Source organism: Dasypus novemcinctus, chromosome 2 (assembly GCF_030445035.2).
Source record: "Dasypus novemcinctus isolate mDasNov1 chromosome 2, mDasNov1.1.hap2, whole genome shotgun sequence".
Taxonomy (NCBI): Eukaryota; Metazoa; Chordata; class Mammalia; order Cingulata; family Dasypodidae; genus Dasypus; species Dasypus novemcinctus.
This window is the reverse complement of record NC_080674.1, coordinates 85,899,965-85,920,070: the sequence shown is the minus strand read 5'-3', so window position 1 is coordinate 85,920,070 and position 20,106 is coordinate 85,899,965. Positions and strand designations below refer to the sequence as shown.

The 20,106-nt window shown below is 36.3% G+C and overlaps 1 protein-coding gene across 2 annotated transcripts in view; it reads left to right on the top strand.

Annotated features, from left to right (window-relative positions):
- EDIL3 (EGF like repeats and discoidin domains 3) overlaps positions 1 to 20,106 on the top strand; it is a 472,512-nt gene that overhangs the window by 222,365 nt on the left and 230,041 nt on the right. For both annotated transcript variants that reach the window (XM_004477129.4, XM_023584262.2), the window contains one exon: positions 16,098 to 16,226. In XM_004477129.4, coding sequence (XP_004477186.2) covers positions 16,098 to 16,226 — 129 coding nt within the window. The remainder of the gene's footprint in view (positions 1 to 16,097; positions 16,227 to 20,106) is intronic.

Genomic DNA, 20,106 nt, shown 5'->3' with positions numbered 1-20,106 from the left:
AAGAATAGCCATTAAAACTACCTATAAAAATGAGGTACAAAAACTGTATTTTCTTGTGCTTACTATTCCAGCTGCTGACAGTTTTACTTCCATTAAAAGCATTTATCACATTCTGTCCCACACAATTTTGTAAGTTGTGGCAATGCTCCAATATGTGTTCACCAATTGTAATAAATGTACCACACTAACTAAGGATGTTGTTAATTGTTAATGTGGGAAAGGGTAGGAGGAGAGAGAGTGGGTCATATGGGAATTGCCTATGACTTTATGTAATATTTGTGCAATCTAAGGTATTTCTAAAAATGTTTTAAGTATTAAAAAAACAGACAATAGTATGGTTCCCATTGTCCACACACAAAGCATTTATCACGAATTACTAGAAAGTTTCCCAGTGTATAATAGGTGTCTAATGAATACATTTTATTAACCCTGAAATAAGTGAGAAAAAATTTCTTTGGGGGACAAGGTCAGTTCCTTTCTTATTTTCACTCTACAAGCAACATTGCATGCTGTACAGGATGGTTATTACTCATTAATTTACCAAGATCTTAAAATAATACCTACTTTCAGTTTCAAATTAAATAAAATTGGATGGGGAAAAACATAAAGACAACCAAGAACTTCCTAGACTAATTCTGATATGATTAGCACTTATCACTTAGAACAAGTAATCTGAAACTATTGATATATATTTTAATTGTTTCTATTTAACATCAAGCACAAAACTTTTGACAACCAAGCAAATTTTGTGAGTTGAGACTTGGTACTACGTTCGTTATATTATCTTCATGTACTGGATTGAATTCTTATTATTTCTTCCTGCTCATGCTTTAAATAAATTTCTTGATTTACACAGAAATTGTCAAATGAGGATATTAAAACATTGTTGATAGGATTATATAAAGTAACACATTTCTTTATTATATATTCACCAAAGAATTAAGACACATGTAATCATTATGCAAAAGTACACGTTCTAATTGTCTGTTTTTTACAATGGGATGTCATAACCCTTGAAGCTTAAATCATATTAGAGACAAAAACCTTGGAACTTGGAACCTAATTATGAATTTAAAAGACTTGACTTGAAAGGTATAGAAAAGTTAATAGAAAGTATCCAAGCTAATTATTGAGTGAAAAGCCAAAAGATTTTTTTTCCAGTCTTCACTTTTGTATTTATGAATTCAGAACAGATGCCAGTTTAGGGAATGTAGCCGACAACATTACAAACAAAACCAGACAGCAACATTAACTATATTCTCAGCAAAACAGTAATTTATGACATTTCTCCAAAAACCAACATAGTCCCAAGTTTAACAGTAAAAAGAAAAACAGGTCACCAGCAGTTGCTACTGTAGAGCTCAAGACACTGTTTTCAGCAGAAATTCATGTCTACAGTTTGGTTCTCTGTTTCAGAGCATGAATTGCTTTTTCAGATGAAAAACCTGGGATGGGGTGGGGGAAAGGAGGAACACCAGGACAGAAAAATACTGGGGAGTAGCAAGAGACGCAAGGCTAAAAGATATTGCTGTCTAATAAACCTAAAACTAAAAGAGGACTTAATCAATATATATAATTGATTATCACTTGTTATTGCCACATCCTTATTTACTTAACATGTATTATATGCTTACTACATGCCAACCTTTACTTACCACAAAACATTTGCAGTCTAATAGAGAAAAGCAGCATGGAACCACTCATTTCAACACCTTGTCGTGAGTATTCCAAGAGTATGTAGAAAGCACATAACATCAATCCCACAGTGTAATTTTAACAAAATAATATGTGGGAAATTCTCATGTTTGGCACTGATTTCAAACACAGCTGAAATGAAACAGACTTTGTTAACATGCTGCAGCCTATCTATATTCATAATTTCTAATATGCCATGACCCATTTGCAGAAAATACTCTGAAATATTTCCATTTTGGGGAAGCTTTAGAGAGCTGTATTATTTTATAAGAATATGCCTAGTGAATTCATGCTGATTCTGTTTACATCTGTCAAGATTAACATATTTCTATACAGATCTTCAACATGGCAGAAACCATGGCTCAGTGGAAAGGGTATAGATTTTGTAAGTTGTGTTAAATCTTAGTTTTCACAGTCAGACATGATACTTAACCTCTCTGAGTCTGTTATTTTGCCTCTGAAAAAAAGGATATCTTCTTATAAAGCATTAAAAGGAATTATACGTATGCTTCACATTGCTTAGCATATAAAGCAGTCTAGAAGGATTAAATTGTTACTCCATTTTGCTTCACCTCATTCCCATCCTTTAAGTGAAAATTATTGCATTTCTCGGAATAGGGAAAATAACAGCAGCCTCAACCTCTTTAAACAGAGAATCTTTTTTTCTGGAGTCCAGATGTCAGCTGAGGTCATGCATAAAATGAGCTCCAGCTTACTAACTCAAATTCTGTGGGAATCCCAGAGCCCACACCAAGATTTCTGGTCAGATTTCACACATGCCCTCAGAAAATGTCTAGAATGCCTGGGACTTAAAGATACCCCAGTCAGCTCTGGCTTCAACTTCCTGGATCCTCTGGATTCTTGAATCTCTTTGGCATTATGTGCTGTAACACTTATCCCCCTACGCCAGAATGAACACAGCCCTTTCCCCTTGATTTCCCCAGACACCCCAAACTCACAGGTTTGTGTGATTAGCAGACATTAGTGTAGATCTTGATAATTTCATCGCAGCTGTGTAAACAACTTAAGTCTGAATTCTGGATGTTACAATTTCTTACTAGATACATTCTTCATATATTACAGCCTCCCAGACCTCCCTTTCTCCCTGAAAACTTTCACTCTGCTCTGTGTGTGCGCATGTATGATGTCCACTTCTTTGTCTTCCCCATCCTTTCCTCAATCCTTCCTTTATTATACAAAGCAGTTTAACTCAACTTGCTCTCCTTGGTGTCTAGTCAAGTTTTACTTTAACAAAGATGCACTAGGCTGGAGTAAACAGAGCCATTCATTCCAGGCTCATCCTTTCCCCTTGTTGCCCAAAGTGACTTCCCTCAGCCACCTTCCTAAGAATCACTGCTTTCAGTGCTCCCAAGAACTGGCAGAAGCCGTAGGCTTTCATTCTTTTTTTCACTACTCTCTCACCTAACTCTGTAAATAGAAGGGAACATGCAGGAGATTTATTTTCTCTCTGATTTACATTATGCAGCTCTCTTGAGAGGGAAGAAATATTTACATCAGTTTTGGTTTTAATAACTTTTTTCCACCCAAGTACACTTCCTAAATCAGGTTTATTTCTCATATTCATTTTTTTTCCTATACTTAAAAAGATGTCATTGAATTCTTAGTAGTTTTCATTTCATCATCTGCAAAAGTGAAAGATAAGATTCGATGATCTCCAAGGATTCTTTTAAAAAATTACATTATCATTTGACTCTATTTATATTTTTCCTTGACAATGATATGCATGGCTATCAAGTATCAATTAATGAAAAACCTAAATCATGTTGTTTTTTTTCAAGTGTATCAATGAGCCAAAACTCTAGCATCACTTTTATTTCATTCTCCCCTTCCCAGTTAGTTGAATCTCTTGGTGGGTGGAGGGGGCGGATTTTAAATTAGAGATTTTTAGTTTGATGCCTAAATGCGTCACTCATGAAATGTGTAATTTGAGGAAAATTATATAATTTTCTGAACTTCAGTTTTTTCCCCAACTGTAAAAGACAAGAGTAATGACAACTATTTCACCAAATTGTGAGGAGAAAATGAGACTATGCAATAAATTCAGATACTCATTAATTTGAGAGGAGGGGTGCTCCGGTCCGGCGGGGGCGAGTCCAGGGGCCTGTGGGAAGAAGCAGGGTGGGGCAGGAGTCGAGAGAAGAATGGAGACAAGACAGGGTTCTGGTCATGTCTCGTTTATTGGGGGTAAAACACGGGGATATATAGAGAGGGAAGGGAACGTGTACATAGGTGATAGGCTGGTCTTGTGGGTGGCAGACGTCCAAGGAGGGGATTGGCCGACAGTTCCTGCCAGGTCTGCGGAGTTTCGTGCTGTGGTCACCTGAGTAGAGGCGGGAGGGGGAGAACAAAGAAGCAGGGAGGAGAAGAATAAGGAAATGACAGGGCAGATTTGTGAACTCTGCCATGTTGTGAGATCCGCCATGTTGTGAGAGGCTGTAAATAGGTCTCACAGAGGGTGGCTCCCTACAGAGGCGAGAAGTGGAAACTGAGAGAGAGGAAAAAGAGAGATGGACCTTGTACCATGATTTGCATCACTTAGCAGTGGAGGAAGGGGATTCAGGTTGCCCCAAAAGCAGTCTTTGGTCTGGCACCTTCTTCTCTGACTCGAGCACTGACCAAAGTATCACCTCAAGACAGCTGTAGATTAGTTTAATTGACATATATTAGACAACACTAAATTGTCTATTTAAATAATTGCTGTGTTTTTAATTAGTGTGGAGATATATGAGGAAACCACAGTTCCCTGATTTCTTTTCACTTTTTGAAAGCCAACCCTATCAGGAAGAAAATGTCCTGGTACTAGAGACTTGCAATATGCTTTCAATTCCATCCGTATATTTACTAGACACCTACATACACTGACTTTCATAAATATTTTTAATTATATTTTTGTTGATTAAATAATTATGATTAAGCATTGTTTCTCTTTATGTTCTTCATTAATAGGAGGCCTTAACTATATCATTAACTCATATGTGTTCATCTGTGTATCTTTCTGAATACTGAGGAAACAATTGAGTGTGCTGTTGGGATTAAATGAAATAAAAGTGCTTGACAGCACTTATTAGGTATAATACTTCCAGAAATTGTTGAGCTGCTTTTGTCTGTTATTTTATATTTTGAATTTAAAATAAAGTTTGAAAAAAAATAATTTTTTTGTTGTTAGAGAAGTCGCAGGTTTACAGAAATATCATGCAAAATATATATAAAATACAGAGTTCCCATATACCACCCTATTATTAACATCTGACATTAGTGAGGCACAATTGTAAAATTCATGAAAGAACATTTTTATAACTATACTCCATCATTTACAATAGGATTCATTGTGTTGTACAGTCCTTTGTTTTTTCCTTTAATTTTTTTCCTACTTTTTTTTTCATTTAAAAAAATTTTATTGAAGTATATCATTCACACATAAACAACTGAATAGTAATAGTTGTGAATTACAAAACACCCATACATTCCATCATACAGGACTCTCAAAACTAATCCTACCACCAATACCTTCCATTGTTGTTAAACATTTTAAACTAATGATTAAAGAGCATTGTCAAAATATTACTACTAACCAAAGTATTTTCCCCCAACCCACCCTATTATTATTATTATCTTAATATCATTTATACATAACATACATAAACAATAAGTGTATAGTAAAAGCTGTGGACTTACAAAGCAAACATGCATAACATTATGCAGGGGTCCCATACATCAACCCTCCACCAACACCTTGCATTGTCATGAGACGTTTATTACAGATTATGAAAGAATATTGTCAAAATATCACTATTAATCATAGTCCTTATCTTACATTTGGTGTGTTTCCCCCCACCTTATTATTATTTTTAAAATATATTTTTTATGATAGAATTTGTAAACTAATAAAACAATCATGCACATGTGCAGAATTCCCAAACAAAATCCATCTATCAATACACCACACTGTGGTGAAACATTTGTTACAGATAAAATAATATCATCTGTTTGTTACCATGTCCATAGTGTACATTTGGCACACATTCTCCATACTGCCCCATTATCAACATAGTACATCTTTGGCATAGATGCAAGCATATTACATTATTACTGCTAACCACAGTCCATAGGTCACTACAGTTGTATTTTTCCCATACTTCTCCACATTCCCAATACCCTGCAGTAATGATGTACATTTGCTCTAGCTCACAAAGGACACTTTTGCATCTGTGCCATCCACCACAACTCTCATCCACCTCTTGCTTTACTGTGCTATTCAGTTCGTAGATTATTCTCTAGAATTCTGTCAGTTGGCATTTACAACCCTAGACTGCTATTTTCAGCCACATCCCCATTTATAAACTAGCTGTTACTCACTATTTGTTACCATCCCCTCTATACATTCCCACACTTTTACAGTGAAGCTAATTAAAACTTCTACCTAGATTAAACATCAGTAATTCATCCTAGTCCTCCTCTTATCTCCTTTAAGAATCCATCACCTACCACCAGGGCTTGAAGATATTTTCCTACAATTTCTTCTAGAAGTTTTATGGTTCTTGCTTTTATATTTAGGTTTTTGATCAATTTTGTGTTAATTTTTGGATAAGGTGTAAGATAAGGGTCCTCTTTCCATCTTTTGGCTATGGATATCCAATTTTCTCAGCACCATTTGTTGAATGGACTGTTCTGCCCAAGCTGTGTGAGTTAGACAGGTTAGTCAAAAATCACTTGACCATACATGTAAGGGTCTGTTTCTGAACCATAAATTTGGTTCCATGGGTCTATGTGTCTATCTATATGCCAGTACCATGCTGTTTTTACCACTATCGCTGGGTAATGTAATTTGAAGTCTGGAGATGAATATTTGCTTTTCCTTCTTAAGATGTTTCTGGCTACTCAGGACATTTTACCCTTGCAAATAAATTTGATAATCATGTTTTCAATTAAAAAAAAATGCTGGTGGAATTTTTATTGGGATTGCATTGAATCTATATAGCGATTTGAGTAGAACTGACATCTTTATGATATTTAGTCTTTCAATCCATGAGCATGAAATGTTCTTCCAGTTATTTAGGCCTTTTTTGATTTCTTTTAACATAGAGTTGCAGTTTTCTGAATACAAGTGCTTTACATCATTGGTTAAGTTTATTTTTATTTGAGTTTTATCTGTCAGATTTTATTTTCCCCTCTCTTTTGACACTTTTCATTACTTTTATTGATATAATCTTCATTTCTAGACTTCTTCCAGGGCTTTCTCTCCCGTCTTTTCTTTTCCAGCTCTAGCACACCATTTAGCATTTCCTGAAAATCTGGTCTCTTAGTTAGAAATTCTCTCAGTTTCTCTTTATCAGTGAATGTTCTGATTTTGCCCTCATTTTGAAGAACAATCTTGCTGGATATAAGATTCTTGGCTGGAAGTTTTTCTCTTGTAATATCTTAAATACATCGTCTCATTGCCTCCTTCTGGTGAGATATTAGCATTTAATCTTATTGGGTATCCCTTATATGTGATGCATTGCTTTTCTTTTTGCTGTTCTCAGAATTCTTTTTTTGTCTTTGGCATTTGCCACTCTAATGAGTATGTGTCTTGGAGTTGGTCTATTTTGATTTTATCTAATGGGAGTGCATTGTGCTTCTTGGACATGAATATCTATGCCCTTCAAGAGGGTTGGAAAATTTTCTGCCATTATTCCTTCAACTATTTTTTCTGTCCCTTTTCCTTCTCTTCTTCTGGAACACTCATGATGCATATGTTTGCATGTCTTTTGCTGTCTTTAAGTTTCCTGAGACCTTGTTCAATTTTTCCATTCTTTTCTTCATCTGTTCTTTTGTATGTTCACTTTCAGGGGCCATTTCTTCAAGCTCACCAACCCTTTCTTCTGCCTCCTCAAATTTGCTATTATATGATTCCAATGTTTTTAAAATTTCATTTATTGCACCTTTCATTCCCATAAGATCTGCTATCTTCCATCTCTTCCTGCCCCATTTTTTGGGAAGTGGAGCTTTCAGTTCCAGCTCGGGGCAGCCTGTGCGTCCAGTGGTGGATGGACACCAGCCTCCGTGGTGTGGAGTGCTACTTACGAATCCTGTCTGCAGACGGGTAGTCTCCTCCTCCCATTCCTCCAAGAATGTTCCAGGATGCTCTTCTGGTCTCTTAGAGCCCCCAAACAGGTGCTTCAGCTAGCTCCAGATAGCGCTGGATGTTTACTAACTGCCCTGTAGCAGGAGCTGACTCTAGGAGCTCCTTACTCTGCCACCATCTTGCTGGTTGTCCTTTTCCTTTAATTTTTATTCTAGTAACAAATATGTGACCTAAAATTTCCATTTTTATCTACATTCACATGCATAATTCAGCACTGTTAATTATACTCACAATATTGTGCTAACCATCAACACAATCCATTCCAAAACTTTACAGTCAACCCTCATAGAAATTCTGTACAATTTAAACAAATACTCCCTCATTGCCTACTTCCAACACAGCCCTTAATGCTGTATTCTAGATTCTGATTCTATGAGTTGGCTTATTCTAATTATTTCATAACAGTGAGTTTATACAATATTTGTCCTTTTGTGTCTGCCTTATTTCACTCAACATGAAGTCATTAAGGGTTATTGAATCTCTTTGAATCAGAATTTCATTCCTATATAATGCTGAATAATAGTACATTGTGTGTGTACACCATATTTTGTTCCTTCTTTCATCAACTGATGAATGCTTGGGTTATGTCTCTCTTCTGACAATTGTGAAATATGATGCTATGAATATCAGTGTGCAAATTTTATGTTTGAGTTCCTGGTTTTGGTTCTTTGGGGTATAAACCTAGTACTAGAATTGCCAGGTCATATTATACTTCTATACTTAACTTTCTGAGAAACTGCCAAAGTATTTTTCAGAGTTGCTGCACCATGTTACATTTCCAACAACAATAAATCAGTGTTCCTATTTCTCATATCATCCCCACCACTTGTAATTTTGTTTTTGTTTTTTTGTTTACATAGTAACCATTCTAGTGGGTGTGAAATGATAAGTATGTGGGGTTTTGATTTGTATTTACTAATAGCTAAGTATGTTGAGCATCTTTTCTTGTGCCTTTTACTCATTTGTATATCCTCTTTGGAGAAATGTTTATTCAAGTCATTTGCCCATTTTTAAATTGGGTGTTTGTATTTTGATTGTTGAGTTGTAGGAGTTCTTTATATAATCTGAATATTAAACCCTTATTGGATATGTGGTTTCCAAATATTTTCTCCCAATGTGTAGGCTGTCTTTTCACTTTCTTGACAAAGTCTTTGATTCACAAAATTTTTTAATTTTGATGTTGTCCCATTTACCTATTTTTTTTTAAATTTGTTGCTTGTGCTTTGGGTGTAAAATCTAAGAAACCATTATCTAATACAAGATCCTGAAGATGCTTCACTACAATTTGTTCAAGAAGTTTTATATTCTTCTTTCTTATATTTAGATCACTGATCCATTTTGAATAAATTTTTATATATGGGGTTAGATAGGAGTCCTCCTCCATGCTTTTGCATATAGATCTTCTATATGCAAAAGCTCTATTTGTTGAAGAGACTATTCTTTCCCAATGGCCTTGTCAAAAGTAAATTTGCCATAGATGTGAGGGTTTATTTCTGAACACTGAACTGGATTCCACCAGTCCATTTTTGTCTTTTTGTGCCAGTACCATGCTGTTTGACCATTGTAGTTTTATAATATGTTTTACTGTCAGGAAGTATGAGTCCTTTGACTCTGTACTTTTTCAAGATGGTTTTGCTTATTTGGGTTCCATTGCCTTTCCAAATAAATTTGATGATTGGCTTTTATATATTGGCAAAGTAGGCTGTTGGAATTTTGATTGGGATTGAGTGAAATCTGTAAATCATTTTGGGTAGAGTTGACATCTTGACAATGTTTAGTCATCCAGTCCATAGGCATGAAATGACCTTCCATTTAATGAGATGTGCTTTGATTTCTTTGCTATTTTCTGTGTATAAGTCTTTCACATCCTTGGTTAAATTTATTCCTAGATATATTATTCTTTTAGTTGCTACTGTAAATGGAATGTTTTTTCTAGATTTCCTCCTCAGATTGCTCAATGCTAGGGTATAGAAACACTCCTGATATTTGCATGTTGATCTTGTATGCCATCACTTTGCTGAATCCTTTCATTATCCCTAGTAACTTTGTTGATTTTTCAGGGCTTTCTATGCAGAGGATCATGTCATCTGCAAATAGTAGAAGTTTTACTTCTTCTTTTCCAATCTGGAAGAACTTTATTTCTTTTTCTTGCCTAAATGGCTAGAATGTCCTGTACAATACTGAATAATAGTGGTAATAGTGGGCATACTTGTCTTGTTCCATATTTTAGAAGAAAGCTTCCAGTCTTTCACCAATGAGTATGATGCTAGCAGTGGGTCTTTCTTATATGCCCTTTATCATGTTGAGGAAGTTTCCTTCTATGCCTGTTTTTCTAAGTGTTTTCATCAAGAAAGGATGCTGGATTTTGTCAAATGCCTTTTCCAATCAATTTAGATAGATAATCATGTGGTCTCCCCCCCTCATTTTGTTAATGTGGTATATTAATTAATTGATTTCCGCATATTGAACCACCTTTGTATACCTGGGACAAATCCCATGTGATCATGTTCTATAATTCTTTAAATGTGTTGTTGGATTTTGTTTGTAAACATTTTGTTGAAGATTTTTGCATCAATATTCATAAGAGAAATTGATTTGCAATTTTCTTATCTTTAATATCTTTATCTGTCTTTGGTATTAGTCTGATGTTAGCCTCATAGAATGAGTTATGTAGTGTTCCCTCCTCTTCAAAGTTTTTGGAAAAGTTTAAGCAGTATTGGTACTAATACTTTTTGGAATATTTGGTGGAATTCACCTGTCAAGCCACCTAATCCTGGGACTTTCTTTGTTGGGAAGATTTTGATGACTGATTTGTTCTCTTTACTTGTGATCAGTTTCTTTTGATATTTTATTTCTTCTAGAATCAATGTAGGCTGTTCTTGTGTTTCTAGGAATTTGTCCATTTTATCTAGGTTGTCCAATTTGTTGGCAATTTGTTGGTTGTCCACAAATTGTTCATAGTATGCTCATATGATACTTTTCAGTTCTGTGGATTCACCAGTAATGATGCCCTCTCATTCTTGTTTCTTCTTTCTTTTTTTCTTTGTCAGTTTAACTAAATGTGTATAAGTTTTATTGAACTTTTCAAAGCACCAATTTTTGTTTTTGTTGATTCTCTCTATTTTTTTTTGCTGTTGTTAATTTCACTTATTTCTGCTCTAATCTTTGCTATTTCATTCCTCCTGCTTGCTTTGGGTTTAGTTTGCTGCTCTTTTTCTAGTTCCTCTTGCAGTACCATTAGAGCTTTGATTTTAGCTCTTTCTTCCTATTTAGTGTAAGTATTAGGGTTATAATTTCCCTCTCAGGACTGCCTTTGCTGCATTCCATAAGTTTTGATAAGTTGTGTTCTTGTTTTCATTCATCTCAAGAGATTTACACATCTCCCTTGTAAATTCTTCTTTGAGCCGTTTATTGTTTAAGTGTGATATTTAAAATCCATATATATCTTGATTTTCCAGTTATTTTCCTGTGATTGATTTCCAGCTTTATTTCATTATGCTTTGTATAATTTCAATCTTTTTAAATTTATTGAGACATTTTGTGATACAACATGTGGTTTTTCCTGAAAAATGATCCATGTGCACTTGAGAAGAATATATCCTGCTGTTTGGGGTACAGTGTTCTGTGTATATCTGTTAGTTCTACCTCATTTATCATACAATTCATTAAGCTTCTATCTATTAATGACAGTGGTAAATTTAAATCTCTAACAGTTATTGTAGAAATCTCTATTCTTCCCTTCAGTTTTAACAGTGTTTGCCTAATACTATTTTGGGATAGCATGGGTAGGTGCATAAACATTTATTATTGTTTTTTCTTCTGGTGAATTGAACCTTTTTTTAATATGTAGTATCCTTCTTTGTCTCTTTTAGGCACTTCAGATTTAAAGTCTATTTTGACCAATATTAGTATAACTACCTCAGCTCTTCTTTTCGTTACTATTTGTATGGGTTGTTTTTTTATCCTTTTTTATCTTTGGGTCTAAGATGCATCTTTTGTAAACAACATATAATTGGATCATACTGTTTTATCCATTCTGCCAATCTGTGTCTTTTGATTGGAGAGTGTAAGCCATTAATATTCAATATCATTATTGTAAAGGCAGTACTTACTTCAGCCATTTGTTCTTTGTTTTTTATATGTCTTATCTGTTTTTGTCTCTATTTTCACTTGTTGTAGCCTTCCTTTCTGTATAGTTGATATTTTGTGATAAATCTGTCTTATCAAGTTTTCCTTTCTGTTACTGTATATTTTTAAAAATATAGACTCCAGCACCTACAATCTGATTTATTGGACTTACCACACTCAGCTAAGATGGAGGTGAAGGACAACCACCACACCATGGAGCCTAGAGTGATTACAACTGATAATGGGAGGATTGCATCCAGCATCCAGGTGGAATCTGAGCCTCCTCTTGACATAAAGGTGCAATGGACACAACCAATCCAGTGTCCACATAGAAGAGGTGGCATTGGATTGGGAAAAGTGGACATAATGGACAAAGGGTATGGGGAAAGGCAGGAAGAGATGAGAGGTGGAGGCGTCTTCGGGACATGGAGCTGCCCTGGATGGTGCTTCAGAGGTAATCACCGGACATTGTAAATCCTCACAGGGCCTACATGATGGAATAGAGGAGAGTATGGGCCATGATGTGAACCAATGTATATGAGGTGCAGAGGTGCCCAAAGATGTACTTACCAAATCCAATGGATGTGTCATGATGATGGGAACGAGTGTTGTTGGGGGGGGGGGAGAGGGGGGGTGGGGGGGTGGGGTTGAATGGGACCTCACATATATATTTTTAATGTAATATTATTACAAAGTCAATAAAAAATAAAAAAATTAAAAATAAAAAAAAAAAAAAAAAAAAAAAAAAAAAATACTTTCTTTTTTGTTACCCTGGGGCTTTTATTATACACCCTATGTTTATAATCTACTAATTTGTAATGATACAATTTAGCTTCAATAGCATATACATTCTCTGCTCACATTTTCCTCCCCTGTGTATATTGTTTCTGTCCCACATTTCCTCTTTATATTTAGCAAGTCCATTAACAGAAAATATGACTTTTGCCTGTTTAATTGCCTTCTGACTCTTATAGGGAAGAATTAAAGAGCAGCATTATATATTGAGGATACAGTACTGTTGGGTTTGGATTTACTCTTTTAGTTACTTTTACTGAGGATCTTTATCTCTTCACAGTATTCCAAGCTACTCTCTCCCTGTCTTTTCCTTTCAAACTGCAGAACTCCCTTTAGTAGTTCTTATAGGGCAAGTCTTTCATTGATAAATTCTCTGTTTCTGTTTATCTGTGAATATTTTAAACTCTCCCTTATTTTCGTTGACTGGTTTTGTGTAAAGTCGGATGCTTTGTCCAAATCTTTCTGGACCTTTATCATAGTCCACATTTACCTGTTTAAATTTTCTCAACTATTCTGCCCATGATTCTTGCCTTGGATATGTGGTACAATTTTTAAGATTATTCCTTTTTGTGCAGTTGTTTCATCTCCAGGAGAAAGCTTCCTTTCTTCTCTTCATTCTTCAAGGACCTTAACCTGTCCTGTTTTTGTTCAGGATTTTCTTCCCAGCTTCTATAATTTTTCAGCTCTGAGGCTCTTGACCTATAGCAGTTGAGTTCCCCACCCTTCCTTTTTCATTTCTATGATGCGTTTTTTCTTCCTTTTTCTTCCATATTAGGATTTGCCACCCCAGGGAGTAAGAGAAGAGATTCAGGTCCATATTTGTTTAGATGGTCCAGCACTCTGAGACTGGACTGAGCGTGAACATCTGTTGCCAACAGTTATGTTGCTCTCGCTCTCTCTCTCTCTCTCTCAACCTGGGTTCCCTTTTGTATGTGGCACTCCTCAGCCACTTGCATTCCACCCTGGGTCTCTGCAGACTTGAGTCCCTGTGTCTCAAAACGCATGGGGTTCTAACTTGCTGCTGTGAGTGGCTCTATCATCTGCATCCATGGGTGGAGGGACCCAGGCCTTAATACATCTGTGTGACTCCCAAGCTGATTGGGACCAAGTGAGGGAGACGCATCCAGACTGGCAGGTCTGGGACACAATTTCCTATCTAACTTTGGTGTTTGTCTTTCTTTTTCTTCAATTCAGTGTATATGGAGTGCTTCTCCATTCTCTATGATACTCCAGAGATTGAAGCAAGTGGCATTTGTTAGTTGATTCTGAAATGAGACTTTGCTAGGGGATGTCTTATGTCACTATGTTGATGACATCCTGAAATTTTAAACTGGAAAAAACTGTGTGTCAAAGACAGCTGATAGGGGAAGGAATAGAATCATAAAGTCTTGCCTCAAAGCAGGACAGCTTTGCCCAATCCAGTTGTTAACTTCCTGTCATACTGCTAAAACTGATGATGGCAAATTCTTTTTTCTCTTTGTAAGTCTTTAAATATCCCTGTCCCACACTTGAGTAGCAATTCCTTATTATACTCATTGAATAACCTTGCCAGGCGGAGCCTCTTCTTACCAGTTGCTTTAGTTTCTCACTGTTCTCCTATGTGACCATTTCCTCTTCTTTGCAGTCTCAGCTAAAAGTCTCTATTTCTTGACTCATATTTCTCCCAAAACTGTGGAATTCACCTCTTCATAGTCAGCCACTTGGTTTAATTATCTCTCTTTTCTTTTCTAATATGTATATTTTATGTTTGTCTTCAGTGACTTGTCTTTCACTTACAATGTATTCTATTCTCTCCAATTAAAATAGTCAAGGAGTTGGTGTAGCTCAAGTGGTTAAGCACCTGCTTCCTATGTACAAGGTCCTGGGTTTGATCCCCAGTACTTCCTAAAAACAAAACAAAACAAAATGAAAAAACCAACTCTCATTGGGGAGCAGATATAGCTCAGTGGTTGAGTACCTGCTTCCCATTTATGAGGTCCTGGGTTCAGTCCCCAGTATCTCATTAAACATAAATAAATAAAGTCAAAATAAAGAGAAATCTTTATTTTTGCCTGGTTTTTCTTCATCATAGGGAGATCTTTTCCTTCCTTCAATTTGTTTCTTCTCTTTTTACAATCTCCAGGCTGAATTCTCACTGGGCCAATTAGCATCCTCCAGGAAACAAACTGTAAGACAGAATTAGAAGTGCAAAGAATTATTGGGTGAGACATCTGTGCTGTACAAAAGAGGGAACAGGAGTAGACAGAATGAACTTTCATACTGTGACACAGCCTGTCACCTTTAAAGTAGAAAGAGCAGAAAGGAAGATTGCATAGGAAGAGCCTCAGGCTGCCACATAGCCTTGAAAAAATCTAGGCCACACCAATGGGGAGTTCCAAAGTAAAAAATGTCCACTAGAAGAGTCCAGATTAGACAGGACTGGCCTAGTTCAAGAACTGCCCTGGTGTTCAGCCATTGCCTGGGAACAGTCAGGGAGCAAGGGTGGCTGCAGCATGAACACTGCTGGGGCAGATTCTGGTGGAGTAGTTGGAGAGTGTCAGCTTCATCACACTCCTGGCAGCAAGTTCTCTTCAAGGGAAATCTGAGAGTCACAGGCCCCTTGTTTGCTGCAGGTAACAACCACTCTGTTGAAGTTACTTTCTCAAGGCTTAAAAATGACTGCCGGTCCTCTTCTCTATATTTTTTCAACTTTTGATGAGCTACTCCTTTCAGATTGGCAAAAATTCTATTTCTCCAGAGGTATGCCCTACTATGAACTCATAAATAGTCTATAAAAGTATTGCAATTAGCTACCTACATCACCTGGTCTATGTTGTTACAACCATCGGCAAGTTTATGGTACTTAACATCAGTAGGAGACAAAAGATATTCAGTGTTCCTAATTCCTGAAATTGTCATATAGTGTAACTTTGTAAACATACAGAAGATGTACAACTAAGACTTTCTAATAATAATATCTTATTTAGTGCTAATATTTTTTTTTGAGTGCTTAATATGTAACAGAGCAGTTTGGGGCATTATATACATATAGACTTTTTCATCTGTATCATAACCCTTTGAGGTACATTCTGCTATTACTGGTATTTAACAAAAGCAGAAACTGAGGCACAGAGATGCTAAAAAATTTTCCAAGTCCACACAATTAGAAACTGCTTTATCTAGGACTTAAACCAGGTCATTGGTCTCCAGAGCTGATACTCGGCTATGCATTTCCTGTATCATTAATATCCAAAGCACTTTTTCTACAAAATTACTAAGTGCAAAATGTTGACACAGTATTTATTTTTAAACCTATGCATGATGCAGCAATGTGTTTTTTCCCCCTGTTTTTCAGGTCCTTGCATTCCTAATCCATGCCACAATGGAGGAACCTGTGAGATAAGTGAAGCATACCGAGGGGACACATTCATAGGCTATGTTTGTAAATGTCCCCGGGGATTTAATGGGATTCACTGCCAGCACAGTAAGTTAATCATGGTCATTGTGCTTTTATTATTATTTGTTGCAAAGTATACAAGACAATATCATTGTTGTTTATAGTAGACTCAGAATCTTAGAACAACAAGGAGTCTTGGCAGTCGGTTAACTCTGCTTCTCTCCCACTGAATACACAAAATTCTCTAGCCTGTGTTTGAATCCTTCCTTCCAGTTGCATGGAGGACGAATTAGTCTTCTGGTGTGCTCTTTTCATTATTGCTCATCCATACTCACAAAATGTTGCTCTGTATTAAACTGACGTCTGTTTTTCTCTTTCAAGCTTTTTCTGAAGCTACATTCTTCATGTGTCCCAGAAATTATTCTGGTGATTAGGCTCAGAAACAATAAAAGAAAAAAATAAGAGAGAGAGAGAAAAGAAAAAGAAAAAGAAAAAGAAAAAGAAAAGGTCCTACCCTGCTCTACCTATAAGCCAGTTACCTCCTCTTTACTTGATAACATTTTTCATGTAAACAACTTTGAAAGTTGAAATATATATTTGTACTTCTCTCCTTTATTCCAATTCTTATTTATCCTGGCATTATAAGCAAAGTAGGTCCACGGTGAACATTTCTTCTTAGAAACATGGCTGACATAATTGCTATACCAATGGTGTATGCACTTAACTTTTGTTAAGAATTCAGCGGGCAGAGCCTATGGTAGACTAGAGCTGTAGGGAAGGCTCTTACAGAGGCTACCACATGTGAGCTGTCTTGAAGGGGGTGATGTTAATTAGAGAAAGGGAGAAATCACATGATAGGAAGAATGGGAATGGAGCATATAAGCCATGAGTACTGGAGTGATAATTAAGAGAATGTGTTAGGAATGAGTGAGGCAAAGGTGGGCATGTCAGCCAGAGCCAGATTTCCAACCACCAACAAAAACTATGGAATGCCTCCTGGCTCTGAGAATTTGGAGGCATTTATATTTTTCTGGAGACTTACCATGGCCAAAAAATTTGTTGAATTTCTGTAGAAGCCTGTTACAGAACATGGATACTTATGCCTTATAACTGACACCAAGCTGTGTGTAACTGTCTCTAAGCTTATATCACCAAGGATGAAATAAGAAGCTACTGACTTTCTCTAAGGGGTCGAGGCTTATTATCCCTAACTCCAGCATCACTGCTCAGACTTCACCTGTGAACACCTTGAAAAAGTCCTGGAAAGATAGAGAAGGTAGCCCAGCTTCTTGATTGCCATGAAATCCACTTAATCCTATGAAGAGAATATTACTAACCCTTGCTTTCTTACTTACCAGAAACTTGTGATATGGTATTAGGAACCAATGGCTAAGGGAGAAGATAGCCTGGCCACCCCATCTGAGCCCCTCAGTACGGAGCTATTTGTATACAACACACTAGTTTACAGAGTAATCCTCCTTCAAAGGAGAACAGAATTTTCAAAGCAGGCTGTTTACCTATGTTCAGAGGCAGTCCTTGACCCAAGATCATGCACATCCCAAGTTCCTCTTTTCTGTGTTGTTGGGATCCAGGGAGGGAGAGCCCGAGAGTATACAAAGCACTCTCTTACTGTTCTAAATCCTTAAAACATTTCCAAGGGGAGTATGTGGGAAGTTTGTATAAACCCCTCATACCACTTAAATATTTCATTTACTTATCCTCCAACCTTGACCTGTTGTTAAGTCAGTGTGAAGTTGGAGTTGACCATTAAATCAGAGGCTGGTAGAATCCAGATCTAAGTTTCAAGCAGTAATATCTGTGTGATTGTATAAAATTCTTTTTAGTATCTTTCCACAATGTCTTCATATTTTGAGGATCAGTTTGGGATCAGTTATTGTTAAGGATATTCAAGTCCAATTAAAAGCATCAAATATCATTTGTTTGCCCCAGTGAATGTGAGGTTCTTCTGCCGCTGACTCCCACACCTGACTGGATAGGAACTGTTTCAAAAAAACCAGCAGGTTTGGGGAAATAGAACGAATAATTCATATCCCCATTCTCTACAGCAGAAAAGCCAAGGCTTTTCTCTTATATCCCTATACCACACTCAAATAAGCTCATAAATTCACATAATTGCATTGAAACCCAAGGCTTGTTTTGAAGCACAAAGAAACCTCCCCATTATTGTACCCGGCCCTCCACAAGATCTTAAATCCATGTTAGGAATTGTAATGTGCCGAGGCTGAGAGATTAAATTCAGAACTAAGATTTCGTGGTCCAAACAACCTAGTCCCCATTCTCTGGTGTGTGGCATTATTAAAGGCAACTGAAATGGAGGAAAAATACCTCCATTTGGAATGGAGAGATGGATTTGAGTCCTAACCTTTCCAGATATTGGATAAATGACCCTGGGTCAGTCAATTGACCTTGCAGTAACTGAAGACATAAACTGAGTGAACTGAATTAGAAATAGATGGTCTTTGGTTCATACCAGCTTGGAGAGTATTTATAGCTAAATGGATAGCTTGCTCACTGTATAAAGGTTATCAAGTCTTCCTCTTTATATATGAAATTGATAAGGATTATATGTTGAAGAAGCAGATTTAGACCTGAGAGCTCCTTTAAATATGAGCTACAGAAAAGCAGCTCTTTAATACCTTGAAAAGACTGCTAGGGATTTAGGCTTACTCTTCATAGTGGTGGAAGTTTTATGGTCCACTTATGCTCTAGAACAGTGGTTCTTAATTTTTTTTGTCCCACAGACCCCTTTGTCCATCAGGTGAAAATCACAGACCCTTACTAAGCCCACACTATACTGTTTATTATTTAATAAATATATCACACTTGCACCAACACGTCCCCACAAGATTTTTTTTTAAATTTCAATTCAAGCGCACAGACCCCTGGTTAAGAACCTTTGCTCTGGAACCTTGCTACTCAAAGCATGGTCATGTATCAGCATCACCTGGAATCTTGTTAGAAATGCAGGTTATCAGGTGCCACATGGGACCAGCTGAATCAGATTCTCTGTACTTCAAAATATTCCACAGTTGACTTCCACATGCACTGAAATTTGAGAAATACTGCACAAGATTTCCAGTAGCCAAACATAACCATTTCATAGATTCAGGTAGTAATACCTATGGTCAATTATATGATGATAACTTATAGGCAAATTATTCATTACGGCTTTTGCAAATGAAAATTATATTGCAAATCAATGAATGAAAAATAAAAATATATAATATGAACTTTTTTAGAAAAATAATTGGAAAAGTTCTTCAGATGCCATATTTTAGGGGTTTATTAATTTAGTTCTATATGGCAGAATGCTATTTAAACATCTTTTGGAATATGGCCAGGCATTAAAGAACTTAAAGTTTATGATAAAGAAGTAACAAAAATATAATCACTAGGTTTAGTTTAACAACTATTTTGTTATTGTATTAGAAATCAGAAAAATCATTTTCAATGCCTTCCTTACTATTACCTACATATGCTTTTTATGACAGTGAAAGTGGCTTGACATTATACCTTTATAAAAATAATAATGATTGGTGTTGGATTTTTTGCAGAATGTCCAAATTATACGTTTTCAAAATACTTGTAGAATAGTGTGAAGGAATTTATAGATATAATGTAAATTATGGGATGGGTTGAGCACCAACATTATCTAGAGGTTAGATATTTGAAAAGCATTTTTAAGCAAGCAGTTTTCTGCTGGAAGCACTTCATTTTGGGCTGCATAGAAGTAATCATATTTTATTTGTTGCCTAGTAGCAAATCTAATGCCTTAGGGAAGGACTGCTTCTTCATTCCCAGAAATCTTTGCCTGTCTTCTCACTGAAGACCTTCTTCCTCTCCTACATTCAGCAGGAGAGCCTTCCCATTTCTTTTAAAAGCAAATTTTCTTAGTTCCTGTCCCACAAGGAAGTATGCTTGATCTACAAGCCCACCAACCCCTGCA